Raw genomic sequence first — 19,836 nt, 5'->3', positions numbered from 1 at the left:
AAGCATCTGGGTGAAATTGTTTTTAATTTTCTTTGAAATCACAAGTTTAACCACTACTTGGCAGCAGAGCCTATGGAAAGGTCTAGATTTAGCCCCTATTATACAGTATTTTGTTGGATAATTGCATGAAAATAAAATATATTATCGTCCACAGTCCAAATGTTCAGGTCAGCCTTTTATAAATTGTGTTTATAAAAGTTTTATAAAAGTAAAATAGGGAACGCTAGACTGATAAAAAAGGACTTAAAATGTAAAACAAAAAAAAATATTCAATAAGTTTACAGTTCTGAATGTTTATAAGATTTAAGCTTTAAAAGTGAGGGGAAAATATATTCATATGAATATTGCAGCATTTTTTCTGCAGGAGCCCTTTTGGTTTCTAAAGGTCCTTTGTATGACTTCTTCTGGAGGGACCCCTGAGCTCAAAGGCCACATTTTTACATATTTTGCTTCCAAAGATACAGGCCGACACAATATTAAAAACATGTTATAGTATTTGTTTAAGCTGCATGGTGGCACAGTTGGCAACACTGTCTGCCTTGCAGGAAGAAAGTCCTCGGGACTGGAGTTTGCATGTTCTCCCCATGCATGAGTGGTCTCTCGGGGTACTCTGGCTTCATCCCACAGTCCAGGAACATGCCTGTTGGGTTAATTGATCTGTAAGTGGTCCTATGTGTGCATGCATGGCTGTTTTTCCTGTGATGGACTGGCGACCTGACCAGGGTGTATTCCCCTCTCAACCAATGACCCTGCAAGGACATGGCGTATAGAAAATAGATGGATGGGTGTATTAATTTTTATTTATTTGTATCATTTAATTTGCTCTAATTTAATCATCTTTTAATGGTGCTTTAATGGTCTCTTTATGAAGCACTGTCAGTTTTATCAGTGCTATTAAAATAAAATTTATCTATGCACTTTCTTTTTGAAAACCTTTTAATGTGGTCTTGAATAGCTATTCTCCGGCGTTTCTAAAGGTCTTCCCAAAGGTTTTGCTGTTTCTTCAGCCATTTTTACTCAGTCATATGACAGTTTACTGTTCAGAGCACACTCAAACAGATTATGACAGCAAAGTGTCTAAGACCATTTTAAAGATGACAATAAAGCTGGCTTCTTTAGAAGCAAAATGCGACTACACTGTACTGCGATTAATTTCCTATAATCATGATTTTAACATAACATGCAAAATAAACCAGAGTATTTCATCAATCTCCAACTATAAAAAACACAACTATCTTGTAACTTAGAATCAAATCTCATTACTGACTCAAGTCCTCTGTGACCGTATAAATGTAGAGCTATAGAAAACAGCATGAGAACCATCATGTTTCTTAAATGTTTTACACCCCTCAGGCATCACTTATAGCAAACTACATAATGTTGAACCGTCTGCTCAGATTGAAGCAAGCACAATAGTAACTATTAGTACTGAAAAGCCCTTCCTGCAGGCATTTGCTCTTTCTGTCTGTCAGTACATTTAACTGCACTGAACATAAGAAAAATAATAATGTTGAGAAGAACTTGCCCTTTGTTATAAATTTGGAAAAATATACAGGCATGAAAGGATCAAATATTTTTCAAGTTAAAACAATTAACTAATAATTAACTTACTGGAATTTGTGTTTTAATATTGTGTTACATTTTGTGTCACATCCACATTATTTTGTTAATTTTCCACAAAATATGCTGGTGAGAATGTATAGCTTTAGTAATCGTGCTGAAGGGCTTTTGGTGGTATTCAGTATTTTTTGTTTCTGTAAATAAAATCCAGAAATGACCAAACGTAACAAAGAGAGCGCTTAGAATACAAGTTTCTATCGTTTCAATGTGGTGTGCCCAATAAAATGTCAATTAAACATGCAAGAAAATTGTTGTGACTTGTTTTGAGTTTTGAAAAAAAAGTTTCAAGACAAAAATAATGAACCCGATAAAAACGTTGATCGAAAGCTTTTATCTGGGATTGGTCAGAGCTAAACTATCAGCAAGTTCTCCACACATCTTATCTTTGTTTCCTCCAAGAGCAAACTTTCCTGGAGCAGGAAGAGAAGGGAAAAACAGCTACAATCAGGGAGGTTGCTTCTTATTTTCCTTCTTGCAACTCAAAACACAAAAGCATTAGAAAATCCTTTAAAAGTCTCCCCCACCCTCCAAGTGTAGCAGGGTGACTCCTGCTTCCATGGCTCATCATGCACTTTCAACACCATTACAGTTCAGGTGAGAAGTTGACATATGTTGACCATGTTCACACTATGTTGTGTTTTAACTGTTCATTCGAGGTGTTCCTTTTGCAGGTCGAAATCAAACAACAAACAACTTAAATACATGTTTTAAAGAAGCACTGGGTGCACAACTCCAAAGGTATGCATACAGACTTAAATTTAGTTATATGAAAAAATTAGGACACCCCAATAAATATTCAGTTCTTTATTATGACATGTTCACATATTAAAAAATTGTAATAGTTTTTAATCTCTGGATAAAAAGTGATTAGAGGTAAACACCAAACTTTAAAAAAAGATAATCTTTATTCTCAAGGAAAGGTTTTGTCTGAAATAATTCGGTGAGATGCTTCTCATAGCCATCTACCGGTCTCTGACAACAGCCTACAGAAAGTACCCCCCACTCCTTACTTTCAGATGTGGGATGTTTGAGGGGTTTCTTCATGTACAACCCATTTCAAGTCACCCCACATCATCTCTATGAAATAAAGAACTGGGCCAAAATATTCAATTTCTTAACTCCTGGCCAGTCTTTATTGGGTTTACTGGTATATTTGAAGTGAGGGACATGCTTCAGGGTCTGGTTCTGCTTTATCTCAATTCTAATTTTGACAGATTGTCTTATATTTGTCAAGCACCCTCTGACCCACCATAGAATTTAAGGAGGATTGTATGATGGTGAACTGACTAGATGCTACTGCAGAAAGGCATTTCCAAACCATGACACTTCCAGCTCTGTGCTTCACAGTTGGATTCAGGTGCTTTTACTGAAATGCTGGTTTTTGTTTATGCCAAAAATTTTCTTAATACTGGCGTCCAAATAATACAATTTTGAACTCATCTATCTTAAGAAATTCTGGTCTTTGTCTAAATTCTGCATGGTAAACCTATTACAGCATTCATGTTTCTTTTAGAAAGCAAACGTTTCCTCTTTGCACACCTCTATGTTCAGTCTCTTTCTGATTCTAGCACTTCGCACTTTTATATCAACAGTAGCAAGAACCTGCTGTGGGTCCTGAAATGACATTTTAGGGGTTTTGGAGACTTCTTCTAGCATTTTGTGGTCCTGTTTTCAGAATTGAATTGACTTGAAGAGCCAAACCTTGTCATTTTTGCAGTTGGTTTGGATGTTCTCCACTTGCAGACGGTTTCCTAGAGAATCAAATTGCTGATTTCAAATTGTTCAAGACCTCTGAAGGCTCTTACTATTTCACCAAGGTGGTCACTCTCACCTCAACACACACAGAGGCATCACACAAAAAAAGCTAATTTGAAATAACATTTTACATACAATTTTAGAATGTATTTTGTTCAGTTTTCTGTGATTTACTTTTTCAGTAGTGTTCAAACTGATGTAAAAAAAAAATCCATATGTCCAAAACTGTTAAAAGTACAGGCGGTTGTAGAATGTCTTAATTTTTCATACATATATATATATATATACATACACAGCCGATATTTAGATGGTGATTTGCATCTTGACCATAGGCTTCATGTAGCCATCAACAAGCCTCTGGCATAATTCTGGCTAGAAATTTGAGCACTCTTTGGCAGAACGAGGAGCTGTACCACCCATGGAGATGTAACACTTGCTTTACTGAGACAGTTTTCAGGTGTTTAATCAGCTTTCAATTCACGGCTTTAAAACGGCGTCTCCAGATCCACATACAACTCTTCACAGTGGTCCCACAACTTCGACCTAAAGTTATTCCAAAATAAGTAATGACATTATGCGTAAAATAGGAAAGACCAGGTTAAGTCAGTGTTTTTCCAACCCTAGTCCTCAAGGAACAATGCGCTGCATGTTTAGGAGGTTTCCCTGCTTTAACACGCCTCATTCAGATGATTGCAGTTCAGCAAAAGCCTGGTAATCAGCCATCAACTGAAATCAGGTTGCTGAAGCAGGGAAACATGTGCCTGGAGCACTACTGGTTTAAACAATTCGATGTTTAAACAACAACCAAATTAAAACCATTAAGGGTAAAGGGGAAGGTTTTTTTTTTCCCTTTACTCATTTTATGTTGTTATGCTGCAGACTGCATCCTCAATACTTAGAGCAGGTCATATTTCCTTAAAGAAACAAATATCTTAACTGGCCTAATTACACTCAAAAAGCTAGATGTTTTCCTCAAAACCCCCAAATAATTTTCTTTCATCTCAGAGGGCCAGTTTCGGTAAAATGGTTGAAATCTGAACACAACAGGTTGTTCAGAGAGAGCATCAGCATTCTCAACACACATCAAAACTGATTTTGGAACAGCTGAAGCATGCCAACATTAAGTTTGTGGGATTACACATAACAAAAATTATAATAGACTTCAGCAAATCTTGGAAAAAGCAGTAGTCCGAGAATATTTAGGTTCATTGTTGTGTGGCCATTCCACAAAGGAAAATAGGTCAATGTAAACTTCGTGTCAAAAACTGCAAACACAAAAAGAGAAAAGGAAAGATCCAGTTCTTACATGTGTCAGAGTTGACCCTGGGTTTCATATATTCCTCCTTTTCAGCACCTGCAAAGGAGCACAGAAAATGAAGAGTAGACGTGAGAGTTTTAAAAGGGACTACAAATGAAAGGATTAAATCTATTAAAAATAAATAAAAAACAATATCTAATAAAGAACTTTATTTCAGAATTTAAATAGATTTACAAACCATAAGAAAAAAAAAATATATAAACAAGAAAACAAGATATCAAGTGATCGTCAAACTATCCACATGTGCATATCAAGGTAGAGATTGTAAACAGTCCTTTGAAGCCAAAAAGTAAGTCCCCCCCTCCCGACCTGGTCAGGTTCGCTCAATTGGAATACAATTAATTTGTTGGTGGTTGTTTTTCCTGAGGTTTTTCGTTTTTTTTCTCAACAGCCTGGTTTTCCATCAAACGTGTTTTAACCAATCAGGGATCAGAAAACTCAGGGGGGCGAGTGGGAATGAGAGACAAGAAAAAAAATTTATAATTTAACAGTAGTTTAACAAAAAAAACAATGAACAAATCCCATTCTCCAAAAACTTAATAATACATGATTGGGGACCATAAAAAGGTAATTAAAAAGGGAATTAGTTGGTGATCCAGTATTGATAACTCAGTGTGGGGAAAAAAGGTTCTCATAATATTGTGTGCTTTGTCCATTTTTGTTGTTACATAATCGTGTTTCTGCTTCAACATTTTACTGCTCAATACTTCCATGAACAAACTTGGGTTCAAAAGAAATTAAGTCAATCATCAAAACATTTATGAAATCTTTGCAAAATTTCAGGAGAAAGAAAAAATAAAAACTAAACAAAAATCAACCCTCAGCCCATTCACAATATATAAAAGCAAATTCGAGGACCTTTTTACCTTGCACACATTCCCAACCGTTACATCATATCTAAAACCACAAACACCAATTAGCATGCTAGAGAAGAACCACAGTGTCCTGCTCAGGCTCGGATAAAAACCCATTCTGAACGTCCTCTTCACATTTTTCAGCACATCTTTGAAACGAACGGCGGCTATTCACACAACGGAAACAGTTACAGTAAAGTTGAGATTTTCTCTAGAAATACTGCTGGTTGTTAATGGTGGCTATGTGTGCGATGTCCAGTCCTCCACTGGTGCAAAGGAGACTGAAAACTAACCAATCGGTCCAGGTATTCAACCGGCCATTATTTATTCTTCTGAATCCTACACACTTCCACCCGATCTCAGCTCAAACGACTGGGTTCATTGATTCAGGAGAGCCAAGATGGCTGCAATACAGCCCAGCATTTCAGGGGGTAGGAAAAATAAATAGTAATGCTGCTGTGCACACAGCCGCCAGTAGGAGGCAAGCTCAGCGAAAGGTTACAATGAAGCTCCTCTGCTGCAGACATCTGTGCTACTCTTGAGTGGAAATGACGAACCAATAACTAACAAAGACGACTCCAGCTGCAAGCTCCACTACAGACACTCCCTCAGATCCTCTCCAGCTGGAGTTTGGTCTAACTGCTGCAAGGCTCTGCTTTACCGTTACATTTTAAACACTGCAATGCTTTAAACGTGCAATGTGACTGAAACTCAACCTCCAACTGCATAGATTTCCTTTTAATTTGAAACAGCACACTGGTGGCATGATCTACATTTGACTCGTGAGTTCAGCTGTTGGATCTTACCTCACACCATAGATAAATCTAACAGGTGCCTCTATAAATAAGCAGAAACAGAAGTTTGAACCCTTAAGTCAGAGCTTGAATATCACTCTTCTGGTAGGGACTTGCTTGAACTGGTCACTTGGATCAGGGGTAGAGGAAGGCACAAGGAAGTATGAGTAGCTTGCTGAAATGGATAACTTCCCCGTTCAGAACATCCCAAGCCCTGCGGCTTTAAAAGTCATAGGTGAAAGTGTGTCAGGGCTTTGGACTGTGTGCTAACTGGAGGTCACGCATAATATGGCTCAAGCAGAACAGTTTGTCTTTTTGCCTTAATTAGCTTCCTTTGCAAATACGTTCCTGTTTTACAGTGATCTGATCTGTTGCAAAAGAGAGAAACTCAGTCATAAGAAAGCGGTGTTTCCCCTGACATCTGTGGAGGAAATAGGTCTCAGGCCTTTCTTTTGGACATTTTGACAGGTATCAGTGCAGAAGTATTTTTTTACATTTATCTTCCTGATTCTGTATCATGTGTAAGCTCTACTCAGACAACATAGCAAAATAAAGTAAAGGAACTTCAAAAACAACTCTGCTGCTATGTTTTCAATGACCCAGGCTTTAGTGTGCATTCTTTGATTGCGTGTAACAGATGCTGGACAGACGGCCCCCGTGCCAAGTGTGTTTTTTAGCAGGAGGAAGGGAGTTAAAGTTCAGTCAGTGACACAAGAGGGAGACTTGACTGTGTGTGGGTACAAGATCTGGTCAGGGGATGGGGAAGAGGTGGGTGATGTCACAGCGCGGCGTGGTCAGGAGTCCTCAGTGCCAGAGTCATCCTCGTCATAGCAACAGTCCTCATTGTCTTCCTCCTCATCTTCATCCAGCTCCTCGTCATCGTAGTAGTCGTCGTATAAAAGGTTCGAGCCGTCGTCTGTGGGTGGGACTTGGGTGCGGACACAGTATTCGTCCAACGTGGTGGGAACTTTGACACCGTCCCGCTCTGCGTCAGCTTTGGTGGACAGCACCTGCTTCCTTTGAAATGGGGAAAAAAGAAAAAAGCGCTTTGAGTCACCACTGTGCGGGGAAGTGTCCTTTTAAAAGGATGCTGCATGTTATCCCCTCTTGATACCTTATGATCTCGATGTATTCTCTGTCCTTCCCTTTGCTGTCCCTCCACTTGCGGTACATCACAGACGCGTCCACGTTGGCTGGGGAAAACGTGTTGGGTTCGTTCAGCAGAGAGATGACGCTGAGCAGGATGGTCCTGGGACACAAGGAGGAGGAGGATTAAAATAGAGGAACGTAATGCAGCATGAGCAGTAAACTGAGACGAAGAGGACAGGGAGGCAAGAAGGGAGGTAAGATGAGACAAGAGACACAAAGCAAGACAAAACAAATGAACAGCAAACAAAAGCAGAAAGAAGGTAAACGCATCATTACTGCCACATCTGGACCAATCTAGACCATGTCCAGCACAGAGCCAGAATCTTGTAGAGTACTTTACTTTACTGTAAGGCAGTGAGAAATTATGTCTGAACTAAGCAGAAAGGATACAACAGCTACAGTGTTGTAAAATGTTTAACTAGTTCAACCCAGTATCTGAAATAATGGAGCATTATTATTAGAGTTTGGTTGAATTTTGCTTTTAATCTTCAACAATGTGACCAGTGTCACTTTAGATAACCATCAGTCAGATTATGTGACATTGGATGAAAATAAAGAGACCCATTTTGGCAACTGCAGGGTTAGACACAGAAACCTATGAATAAATATCTGATAAAAAGTAGGCGAGACTTCGTGTAAAACCTGAAAGGACTTGAGAAGGCAGAACGTTGACCAGCATGAAGCATCAGTTACATAACAAGACAAACACAACATGCAGACAGCAGCTAGTTGACATCAGGTCCGGATGGTACTTTTTACTCAGCAGTAAAATCTGCAGATTTTAGATACATGTTTAATTTAAATGATTTCTGCTCATTAGATCAGAACCTAAGCTGTTCTCAAGAACACGATGAGACAGAGAACAAAGAATCACCTGTTTTGGTTTACACAAATAAAGGTTTCACAAACAATATCTTAAAGACTTTAAAGACCGTCAAGAGTTGAATGTGTTTTAAAGAGCCTCTGGTTAGTGAAGACACATTCAGGTCTAGTTCTCAAAAAACTGAAACAGTCTTTTAGTTTGGTTTAGTGTCAAATGTTAACTTCAGTGTCGCATCTACAGCCTAAAATCGTCCTTTGAGTTTTTAAAGTTTTATTCATTATGAAAACACAAACTGTTTACAGAACCCTTAAGCAGAGGAAAACAACTCAGTTCAGGTGTGACCATCGTTTCAGATAGACCCATGAGCAGGTCGCTTCACATGGGATCCCAAAGTTTATCACCGTATGTTTTCTACAGGTTCCAACATTTCCAAACAAACGATTTAAACGTGTCTTCAAAGCCAATTTAGTCACAGTCAAAGTGACACAAGCTGGAACTACTCATGTAGTTTATCACGTCCAGTCGGTATCATGTTTGTATCCAACATTTCCTCTCAAGTATATTAAAAGTAAAAACAAGCAGACAAGATTCTATAGCCGTGAACCATTTAAGCTGCTACCAGCACCAAGGTTTCTCACCACCATCATCTAATAGCATTTTAACAAACCAACTTCTTTTTTTACATGTGATGAGAAGATCACGCATCATCACGCACTTTTACTCTTTTCATGCAGCACTAAAACCCGGTTTAAAACAGGTGAGTAAACGGTTCATAGCACCAAATCCGCTAAACATTTAAACCCAAAACTAACAAAGATTTTATTTTTTTTAAATTAAGAAACAATTTGATCAGTTAGTTTATATGGATCTGATGGTTACCTGACATTCTGTGTGGGGTTCCACCTCTCTGAAGGGAGTTCTCCGCTCTGTGGGTCGTCCACCGGTGGGTGAAGGATGGAGATGCACACGTCTCCATTCTGCAGAGACAACAGCGTACACCTTGCTTAGACTGATATTTTAACTATTCAGAGAATGAAAAACAAACACAGTATTTGAGTTTTAAAGTTTTAAAGAAAATCCCTTTTTTTAATCTCATTGATTTCTAAAGACTTTGAGCCATTTTCTCTGCAGAGCCTCAGCCTTGTGGTGGTAATTCTCTTGACTTTCTGTGCATCTTCTTATAACATCCAGAAGCAATTTATAGAATTTATGTACCTGTCTTTTTCTCCTTCGTTATCCCTTCTAATACCATGCTATCCTGCTTCCAATAGAAACTTGAAACTCTTGTTTCAATCTCCAACGTGAAAAATTAAAAAAATTTTTTAAACAGAAACAAAAAAATGCCTGATTTTCTGGTTTGCAATACGGGTCTAAAAGCATCTGACAGAAGAGTGATTATCTCTTCCTCTTCACGATGCTGCAGAAACACATAATTACAAACCAGATTTAAGAGGAACATCGACTTCAGTATTACTCAGAATTTAAAGTGGAGTTCACAAAAAGTAAAAACAAAATACATTTTACTATTACCTCATAGATGTTGGGATGCCACATTTTGGTGAGGAAGCGGAAGGCAGGTGGAGAGTACGGATAATCGACGGGAAACTTGATCCGAGCCTGATGGTGGGAGAAGAAACATTGGTGACGCGGCAGGAAGTTTAATTTACCCTCTTGGTTGACATCAGGCAAATCCAACTACTTCCACAATCCAGACAAACCACCAGGGAAACGTTTTCAAGCTGCACAATATATTGACTTGCAGTCTTTGCTAAAATATCAAAATGTACAATATCTTCAAAACAAGAATATTGGAAGCAATATTAGGTCGGTTATTATAAATCATTTAAAAGTTCCACATGTCCACACTCTGTCACTGCAAACCACTCCAAGGTGGCTGCACATGGAGGAGCTAATGTAATGGAATATAGTGTGGAGGATGGGAGGGATGGAGGCTCACAGTGCATTCAGCTGCACAGTGTGGGGAACTCAGAGAAATATCAGTGACTGGGAGGAGGGGAGGTTGGTTCACATAAAGACGGCCCAAAACAACCCACTACTCTCACATTCATGTTCTGCTATTGTATGTCCCAACACTGAAGCACCGCCACAAGCACATGTAATGTGTAAAACCAGTGTGCAGGACCCCCCCCCCCCCCCCCCCCCCACCCCCCTCTGGCTTTACAAAAAGCGTGTCAGGAGAGACAGACACAGTGGGGGATCATGCACCGATTGGACCGATTACATGCATGTACATCAATCACAGCAGGAGCCTTTCAGCTGGTACCCTTGTCAGTTTCATATGCACACAATTACTTACATTTGTTGGTTTAGCACTGTCACAGTGTGTGTGTGTGTGTGTGTGTGTGTGTTTGTTCGGGGGGTTGGGGACTGAGACGAGGGGGTTGGGCTATATATAATAAGGTTTAAGTATAATTTCAACCAAAAAAAGTCAAAATCTTTGTTTTAGTCAAACTTGTAGAGTTTTGCTAACTGTATGTGTCTGTGTCCTGATCTGTGAGGCATAGAGTAAACTATCAACATTTGACATGACATGTATTATGTAAAGAGGATCAACAATCAGGAAAACTAATCTGCTCTCCCGTCGTGAGACACTACTGGAGAGAAAATGCTGACGTGATCACAAATGGAGAAAACATGAAATCCCAGGCTTTGACTGGTTCTTGGCAGGAAGCTGGCAGACAGGCAGAGGCCAGAGTTCAAGGCAATACTGAACACATCACAGGCTGGCAGCGGTGCAGCACAGAGAGGAGAGCCGGTGGGGGTGGTGGACAAAACCTATACAGCAGCAGTGACTGTTGCTACATGGCTGTCTTTCAAAACAAAACAGTCCAACAATTAATATTTTGTCCATAAATTAGCCAAGACTGAGGCAGAAAAACTTCAATTAAATCTGACCATCTAACTTTCTGTTATTCCACATCATTCATCCATTAAATAGTAAACCTAAAGAAGGACTTGGGATAAGAAATAAAGTAAATACAACCATTAGAAATACAATAAGACATTTTTTCTCCTCAAGAATGTTTTAATAAACAGTTCATGTAGGCTGATCAAATCTTTAGGTGCATTTCTATTTAACATTTCACATATTTCACTTCAGGGACATCAACTCCTAATGCCCTCAGATATTAGAAAAAGAAACAAGTGTATTAAATGCATGAAGAATAGCAACAAAAAAACTGCTCAGTGATGGACAAATAAATACTAAAACCTCACTTTGCCCCTCAAATAGAGAAAACTTTACGTCAGTAGATAGCTGGCAATAGAAAAAGATCCAACATATCATTTTCTGGCTTTTATCCACAAGGGCCTGTGCACATTTCCACAATGTGTCCTGTGGAAAAGACCCCATTCATCACAACCCTGCCAGGCTAAATGAAAGCAAACAGCTAATGTGTAACGCGGGGAAATTCAGTGGTGCAAAAATCATTCCTTTAAGAAGCTTCTTACCGGCTTTCTTTAGCTTTTATAGTGTTTTTTGTTGTTCCTCTCTGCAAACTAACTACAAGTTTCTGTCATTTAGCTATAATGGACCTAATGGCCTGCTCAAACTGCAGACTCTGTGACTGATGGGTAGATGGTGTAAAGAAGGCAGGCGGCCCGCTTGGCTCATTTGCTCTACAGCACCATAGGATCTGTTTTTTGCCTCACTACTTGGCACACAGGGGAGTAGACAAAAGAGAAGATGAATATAAGTCAGTTTGAGTGACCAGAGTTTTGGATATAAAAAAGGGCTTCAGCATGCTTGTGGAACTCCAAATGCATGCATATGTAATTTCCCTGACAGGCAACTGTCTACTTCATTGAGAAATCCCATTGAATGAGGCTTCTCCTTGTCCTCCTTTAAAAAGGGACACAAATTAATCTAGATTCCTATTAATGATACCTACCGGTCCTGAAAAACACTGACTAATAATACTTTTTTCAGATTCAAATAGGAGTTCTAAGTCCACTTTTAAGCCACTGTTAAACTACTTCAAATATAGTGCAAACTGCAAATATATCTATCAAGGTCAGGAGCCAGTATGAAGAGATGATCAATATGACAGGTCCAGGGTGCACCTCACCTCTCACCCAAGCACTTCCAGAGATAGGCACCAGCCAACCTGTCACCCTGCATGGATAATAACTTATTAATAAGTATTATTCAATTTCAATCTTAGGTGTACAGCTGGACCGCCCATGCTGAGGCAAACTCTCCCAAACACTAACGCACGACACACAGCGAGACACACACGTGCGCATGACGCCATAAGCTCAAAAAAATAAATGTAAACATTGTTCTATTGCCGTTGTGACATTTTCCCCAAGTAAAAACTAATATAATTCTTATGTTGGACAAAAAATAAAATAAAAATGCAAACGATTATTCTTAACCAACATACGTTGCATAAAAAACATTTTTGACCTACTTATGGAGATAGTCAGGGTTCAATCACTCGTTCATCGAAGGGTTAAAGATCTGAGCGACAGACATGAGTGAAGCCAATTTGCTGCCAAACATACAAAAACATGACTCAGGAAAGATTTTTCTTGCTAACACAAATGTGAGCTTAGTTGCTTTAATCTATGAAAATATTTCCAGGACTGTGACCTAAAAAACTGCCTTGAGTAGAAAACAGCAATGAGACGGAGAACACACCCACCCTAGAAAAAATAACAGCAAGGCAAAGTAAAGCAAGTCAATGAAAAGACCCCGAAAGGAACAAATCCTCTTGTTCTCCCTCTCCACCTCTTCAAGGCCTCCATCTTAACCACACACACACAACGTATGGTCATCCCTAATGACAGGGAAAAATGGACCTTGAGAAGAGGGAACAGCTAATGTCAAGCACACACATGTTCCAGAGTTTATCATATTCTTATTGAACAGGCCCCTGCCTCGTTATCTCAAATCTAAAACAAGGAGAAGGAAAGTTGAAATGATGGTCAGAACGGTTCTTATGAGACCGAGCTGCACAAACAACCATGTTTCAGAGATACGATTACCGCGCAGCTAGCCTAAACAAGAAAGAAAGAAAAAAAAAAAAAACACTGCCAGTGCTTCGGGGGACGGTTATAACTAGCAGGGGCCGAGCCTCACACCCACCCCTGCTTGCATCAAGCTCTGCTTTCAAAGGGAAGGGATCTGTCTGCTCTTGAGCGAGCCGTTTCAGTATTCCTTCCCCTTTCCCCTGCCTGCTCTTGTTTCTCTGTGACACAGCCTGAGGGGGAAACATGACTCTAGAAACTCTGCCTGGCCGATCTTCATGCAGCTGGGCAGGGTCGTCTTGCCTGTACCCGTCCCTCGACTGCTGCTGCAAGGCTAAAAAGCCAGAGCGGAGAAGAAAGCAAGCTGTTCAACAGGGAAGGGTGGCTGTCAGCTAATTATCAGAGCTACCCATTATCAACCAAACCCAGTGCAGCTTGTCCTTCTACACATCTCTGCTGGAAGGACAAGACATGGAGGAATACATTTCCAATGTCAGAATATATCCTAGTTTTAATATCGTAAATGTATGCCTTTAATCATGGAAAATTATCATTTTTTTTCATGCAAATTTTTGACTTTTTGGCATCTGAGAATATCCCAGTTTTTTCTTCTAAATATGTGAAAATAATGTAGAGATTTCCATGTTTTGGGGGGGAATTTTACTCCTACATGGCCACATTATTTTTGTTCTTTGATCTACAACAGCTCTAATACATACTTATTTTCAAGGAGACTCCTGTCGTTTCCTTTTTTGAAAGTTAAATTAACTCCTCATGTGTTTGCCCTATATTGATTCATCCTCACAATAAAAACACCACGAGTATCAATGTTTGAGGCTGTAGAGTTTACCAAGGATGTGAAAGAAAGGGCCGCATAATACGTGTCATCCCTATATCTGTGTGTGCATTATTAATATTGCAAACGACTACTTGGAATGTAATACTTGCTTATTTCCAGTTGTGAAGAGTACACACTTTACATGCCAATAAAATATTCAGCCTGTTGGATTGAGTAGCAGTAGATGCTCCTGTCTGACTCAGATGATAAAGATGCATAGTGTTAAAGGCACTAATATTGCCATCTAGTTTTCTAATAATGTGCAGCCATTTTCTTTGGTACTTATTTACTGAAGTCCAAAGGTAAAGACAGCGTGTCGGTGGAGAATAGGCGGCTGCTTTCAGGGATTACCGCTAGAATAAACATTATCTGAAAAAAGTTGTGAAATACAAAAACATGCATATTTGTCTTTTTTTTTTTTTTTTCTAAAGAATTTAATTTTCATTTGTCTGCCTGACAAATCACACTTGTTCAGTTGCTATGTCTAAATCTACCATTAGCTAAAGCTCAAAGAACCCTATTTAAAAGTTTATTTTATATATATATAGGAATAATTGAGTTCAGCCAATGTTGTGGCTTTCAACATCCACCACACTTACTCATGTGGCCCTTTGGGGAAACTGTTTGTGTACCTAAAGGATAAGAGTTACTCTAGGTTAGAGGAGGACAGAGTGAAAAGGAGGTAAAATCTTGTTAAATATGCATTGATGGTCTGATTTCCCAAAGTTTCCCAAAGTGAATGTTACTGATCAAACCAAAAATTTTTAGAAAATTTGAAAAACATTAAATAAATAAATTGTTACACTTTAGCAAAAACCAAACATATGAGAAGTAAAAGAAATTCAGCTTTGTTATGTTATGGCAACTATAGAAAAAACTGTGGTTTAATAATAAGTATGAGACTTTTCATACACATACAAAGCAGAAATCTTTCTTTGAATTAGTCTCTTTTTACACCTTAAACTGGGTGGACTGTGACTAATTGAGGGGGGCCATCATAAGAGATTATTTTGATGCTTTTAGAGATGCACCAATCAGTGAGCTATTCTGAATTAGTAAATTTTCTCTTCATCAGCAGGTCAAATAGCTGGGAGAAAAAAACTGAATTTTCTCTCCTGTTGATTTAATTTCCCCAAATTAAGAACTTCCACCAGTTTTGGGATCATTTGTTCACACCTCAAAGAAAACCGTAAATCTGCACTGGCCCGGAAAAGCCGGACCAGTGCATCTCTAGTTTGGAGTTTCTAGGTAATAAGAGTTCTACCAGTTTTTCCACATGTCTTTACTATTCTCACTTTTATCTGAAGAGTGCAATGTTAATAGAAATCCATCAAGATATATTTTTTCTAATTTATTAAATCTGTCCATTTCTTTAATAACTCTGCAAAGATTTTGTTGTGCCCCAGCCATGGGATGAAAACGTGGACTGAATTGTACACAATAAAAGAGACAGGGAGGAAACTGCATCTTTATTTACACACATTAACCTACTTTTAGTCCAGCTCAGGAAGGAGGAGTCACAGCTGGAATCCCCATGATGTCATGGAGCTACTAACAATATTCTCCAACCATGCCTCGTTCTCTCTGATCCGTGTCAGCACAGCTGACACATTGGGGGGCAGCGCCCAAAACTGGAGGTCTCGCTGGTGAGTATAACTCTACTATTTGGAAGAACCCTTGGATCCAGGGGTGACCATGATCTGGTGTTTGAGTACCTGCCGATCGAAGAACAACCAATCGCTGTCCTTACTTAGTTTTAACAACTAATTTGACTTCAACATAAACGGTTCTTAAACATAAATATCCACATTGAACTGTGATGTCGTCACATCATTTGTATTGGTTCCCTTGTTCCTCTATTTTTACATTGTTCATTAGTTTCTTCATTCCTTCATTTTGCTTGGTAGTTTTAGTTGAATTGTTCTAGCCTAGTTAGAGTTATTTACTGAAAAACGTTTAACTTGGAGTTGAATGATTTCTGTTAATAAATTATTGTATTTTGGAGAGTTGCTGTGAATTTATTCCATATGTGTGTAGTGTTTGCTGTTTGGAGAATGCCAGTGCTCAAATCGCTCGTTCATCTGTTGTTCTAATACTACCTCCATATTGGGCTGAAATTCACAGGAAAACACTTAACAGACCGAAGGTTATTTCATTAAACAGTAAAAAAATATTATTGTACAACAATTCAGATAAAGTGTACCAACAGTGTGCCTGTACTACAAATGTAGCCAAGTCAGCTGAGGTGCTTTATACATGTCCCAAGATCATTGCCAGCTATGAAACAAAATGGTCCTCTGCCTGTAATCAGACACTCGGAGCTTGGGATGGTGGATTTGGGATACCTCCTATGACAAGGCAGAAAACGAACTGAAACCTGAGATGTGTCAGTAGCCTGGGAATGTTTAGGGGAGCACGTCAAACGATGGCCAGGTCATACTCTTAATTCCCCAGTCACTGCATATACAGGCCAGTTACCTAAACAAAATGGAAAGATATTATAATATTTCTCAATCCACTGTGTGGCCGGTAGTTACGATGTGACTGAAAGCAACACCCATATAGAGAAGAAGATCCCTGACTCAGCCAGGTTTCAATAGTATCCTGCCCTGTTTCAGTTGAACAAGGTAACCTGGCCAAAACATTTTTTTCTGCCCCTGCCTGTTAGAGTAGGGCAAACTGGTTGGATGGAAACCCAAACAAGAACAATGAGTCATAACCATGCGGTGCATTTCACAGCCGGGATGTGCATTTCTGTCCCAACAAAGGAATCCTCTAGCACCGACACACTAAAACACCGTCCTCAGAGGCAATGGGGCCCTCTGCTTGTGTTCACAGGCTCGAAAAAAAAAACAGAGGCGGACTGAGCTTGCTTCTCAAGTACTGGAATTACTCAATCTCAAACAGCTGAGAGGTGTTTTTGCAAAACAGATCCATCAAACAGAGTCGGACAGGGCAAACATATACATTACAGTAGTAGTTTAAGTTTGATCTTTTGATGATGAACTGATGTTACTGTTTCAAAAACAGACTGCTTCGCCACATTAGCTGAGGGTTTTGTTTATTTTAGTTGGCATTAGTGTCATGTGTACATTCTTTATTAAGTCTGATGTAAAATGACAAAAAGCCGTTTGCTATGGCAACACCATTTGAAATGTAGGTGTGTAGCTTTCAGTAGGATCTAAAGTGAGTCAACTATTGTAGCTAGCCTCAATTGCTGGGTTACAAACTATATAAACAAGCAGTCCATTTTAAAGATCCAGACAGATGCAGAGTCAAAAACGACAGCAGAAGAAGAACATCTGTTAAACAAACTTCTTTACACTCGAGGGAGGAAGTATGTCAGAAAACAAGAGGGTTATGAGTTACAAAGACAGTTATTTGTCACACTGAAGGGGAAATCTGACACAGACACCAGGCCATATATGCAAAAGACTGGGGTCATCTTGCAGCCAGTGAATCTGAATCAGAAAATGAACAGCCCACCCCTCTCAAGGTTGTTGAGTTAAAAATGACACAAAGGATGGATTGAATCAGTTTGAGAGCAGACAAGTTTATCTTCTCAGCATAGCATACAGAATACACACAGTAGAGGACCGGACTGAGATAAATCAGTCAGATTACAAGAAAACATGTAAGTATGATTAGGTCTGATTGCACATGAAGACAATGTAGATGGGCTTTTAAGGTTACGTGTTTAAATTGAGACCGTCTTGATATGTGTGTTTCTGTAACATGGTTTGCCTAGTTTTACCTCATGGGTATTTTCAATAGATCATTAATATTTCTTCTCCCAAGTGAAAATTTGTCTTGGAATGAACTGGGTAGACCTGAATTGAACTTGAATTGGACTCTACATTGTTGGACCCGTTTGTCTTGTAGAAATGTCTTGAGATGATTGTTTGTAAACTGATGAAGAAATTAGTTTTGATTGGTGATCGGCAGGCCGAAAAATAAAAAAACTACACACACATTATATATATATATATATATATATACATACATACATACACACATTCGGTCTACTTTGACTTTAATGAATGAGTTGAGTTTAATAAAACTAAAGTTGGGGACAAAAGCTTAGATACATAAATAAGGGTAATCGTGTGATCATTTCAATTCTGTTGTTGCAAATACTACCTCTACCAAAAAAGCTGAATAAGCAACCAAAACAACTGATTTCAATGGTGTCAATATCTGGATATTTGGCTTTAAATAGACTCTTTCTGATGAATGGTGATTTTGTTACCGTACATCTGTAATTTGTGGCATCATTTTCCATCTGCATCTGCTGACTATAAAAAAAAAAATGCATCTAAAGCATTTTGCATGCACACTGTTTGCTAAATTTAATTCTGTGTGATTAAATAAAGCCATTCTGTAGAATAGGGACCAATGCTTCAACAGTTGAATGCGTATCGATGCAAAAGGAATCCTGATGAGATCAGATTTTTTTTTTTACTGATTGGTTAATAAAATGATCAGGTGAACTGTTAGAACTGGCTACATTTCAAAGTGAAGTAACCAGGAGATGATTGAATTGGTGAACTAAGGAGCGTCCTGTTCAGGCGGGTATACACAGCCTTTTGTTCTACTGTAAAGGTATCAATCGTATCCTGACTGCAACTGTAAGGGTCAATAAATGAGAATTATGTAAAAGAAATAAGCCACTAGAAGAAGCTTCTTTGTGAGTACGCACTCACCATTAGACCTGAATACATTTTGATTGAGGAGAGTTAGTTTAAAGTTGAACAAAGAGCTCTGTTGTATCACAGCACCAATTAAACAGGAAACAACTATTAGTTAAACAATGAGTTCACAGTAATAACTTTATCCTGCTTATGTGGGTAACTGGTACATAAAAGGTGAAGCTAACTGGAGTGCTGCTCTTTGTGTGGGAAAAGTAGGAAAAATAAAAATCGCTGAAGAACAATAGATGTGCTGCTAGCTAACGTTAGCCACTCACCTTAAAATAACCACCCTCGTAGTGCGTGTTCGGGGGTCCGAATATCGCCACTTCCCAGTTGTACATGTCCGACTCGTCCACCAAAGTTATCTTGAATCCTTCAACCGGCTCGTCTTGGAGACTTTTCATCTCCAGCATCAGCGCTTTTTGGGAACTGGCTACGTGATGTCCATGCTGAGCCATATTCCACAACGAATAATATTAATATATTTCAGCAACCCACCGCCAACTGTGACTGCGAAGGACAAAGCTAGGTCGGTGCGAACAACGGCTACCAACGGAACAACGAAGCCCCCCGAACGTGTTAGTGAACGTTGGTTTCCGTTGGTGTGTCTTCGGACAAAAAAAGAATAAAAAAAAAAAAAAAAAAAAAAAAAAAAAAGAGGATCTAAAAAAACTGCGACGCCTGAGCTTTATTTGGTCAAAGCTGGTGCGCCTTCTTCCTCTCTTGTTGTGAAGGATCCAGGGGAGCTCAGCACATTCTAAATAAACCTCCTCCGATCAAGTTAGACGTCAAGTTTGCCTTATTTCCGGTTGCCTATTTTCAAAATAAAGCACAATCATTTGTTCCAAGTTTTTTAAAGTTTTTAATATTTGACGAAGATGGCCTGACTGCATACAAAAGCCATTTTCAAATTATGATTTAGTTAGGGACAAAAGGTACATGAAGCAATCTGGCCCCTTCAAAGCATTTGGGACTTCAGTGAACCACAACGGAAGCCTTTAT

At 39.0% G+C, this 19,836-nt stretch overlaps 1 protein-coding gene across 1 annotated transcript; it reads right to left on the bottom strand.

Moving 5' to 3' along the window:
- Nucleotides 1-4,827: 4,827 nt before the first annotated feature.
- Nucleotides 4,828-19,596, bottom strand: cdc34a (cell division cycle 34 homolog (S. cerevisiae) a). The gene is made up of 5 exons (XM_047375771.1): nt 19,110-19,596; nt 9,844-9,930; nt 9,193-9,290; nt 7,456-7,590; nt 4,828-7,358 (listed from the first exon to the last, which is right to left on the bottom strand). The coding sequence occupies exons 1-5, from the start codon at nt 19,290-19,292 to the stop codon at nt 7,136-7,138; spliced, it is 726 nt and encodes a 241-aa protein (XP_047231727.1). The 5' UTR covers nt 19,293-19,596; the 3' UTR covers nt 4,828-7,135.
- Nucleotides 19,597-19,836: the final 240 nt, after the last annotated feature.

The sequence above is a fragment of the Girardinichthys multiradiatus genome, chromosome 9 (assembly GCF_021462225.1).
Source record: "Girardinichthys multiradiatus isolate DD_20200921_A chromosome 9, DD_fGirMul_XY1, whole genome shotgun sequence".
In the NCBI taxonomy this organism is placed as follows: domain Eukaryota; kingdom Metazoa; phylum Chordata; class Actinopteri; order Cyprinodontiformes; family Goodeidae; genus Girardinichthys; species Girardinichthys multiradiatus.
Note: the sequence above shows the minus strand (reverse complement) of the source record. Positions and strands in the feature narration are given on the sequence as shown.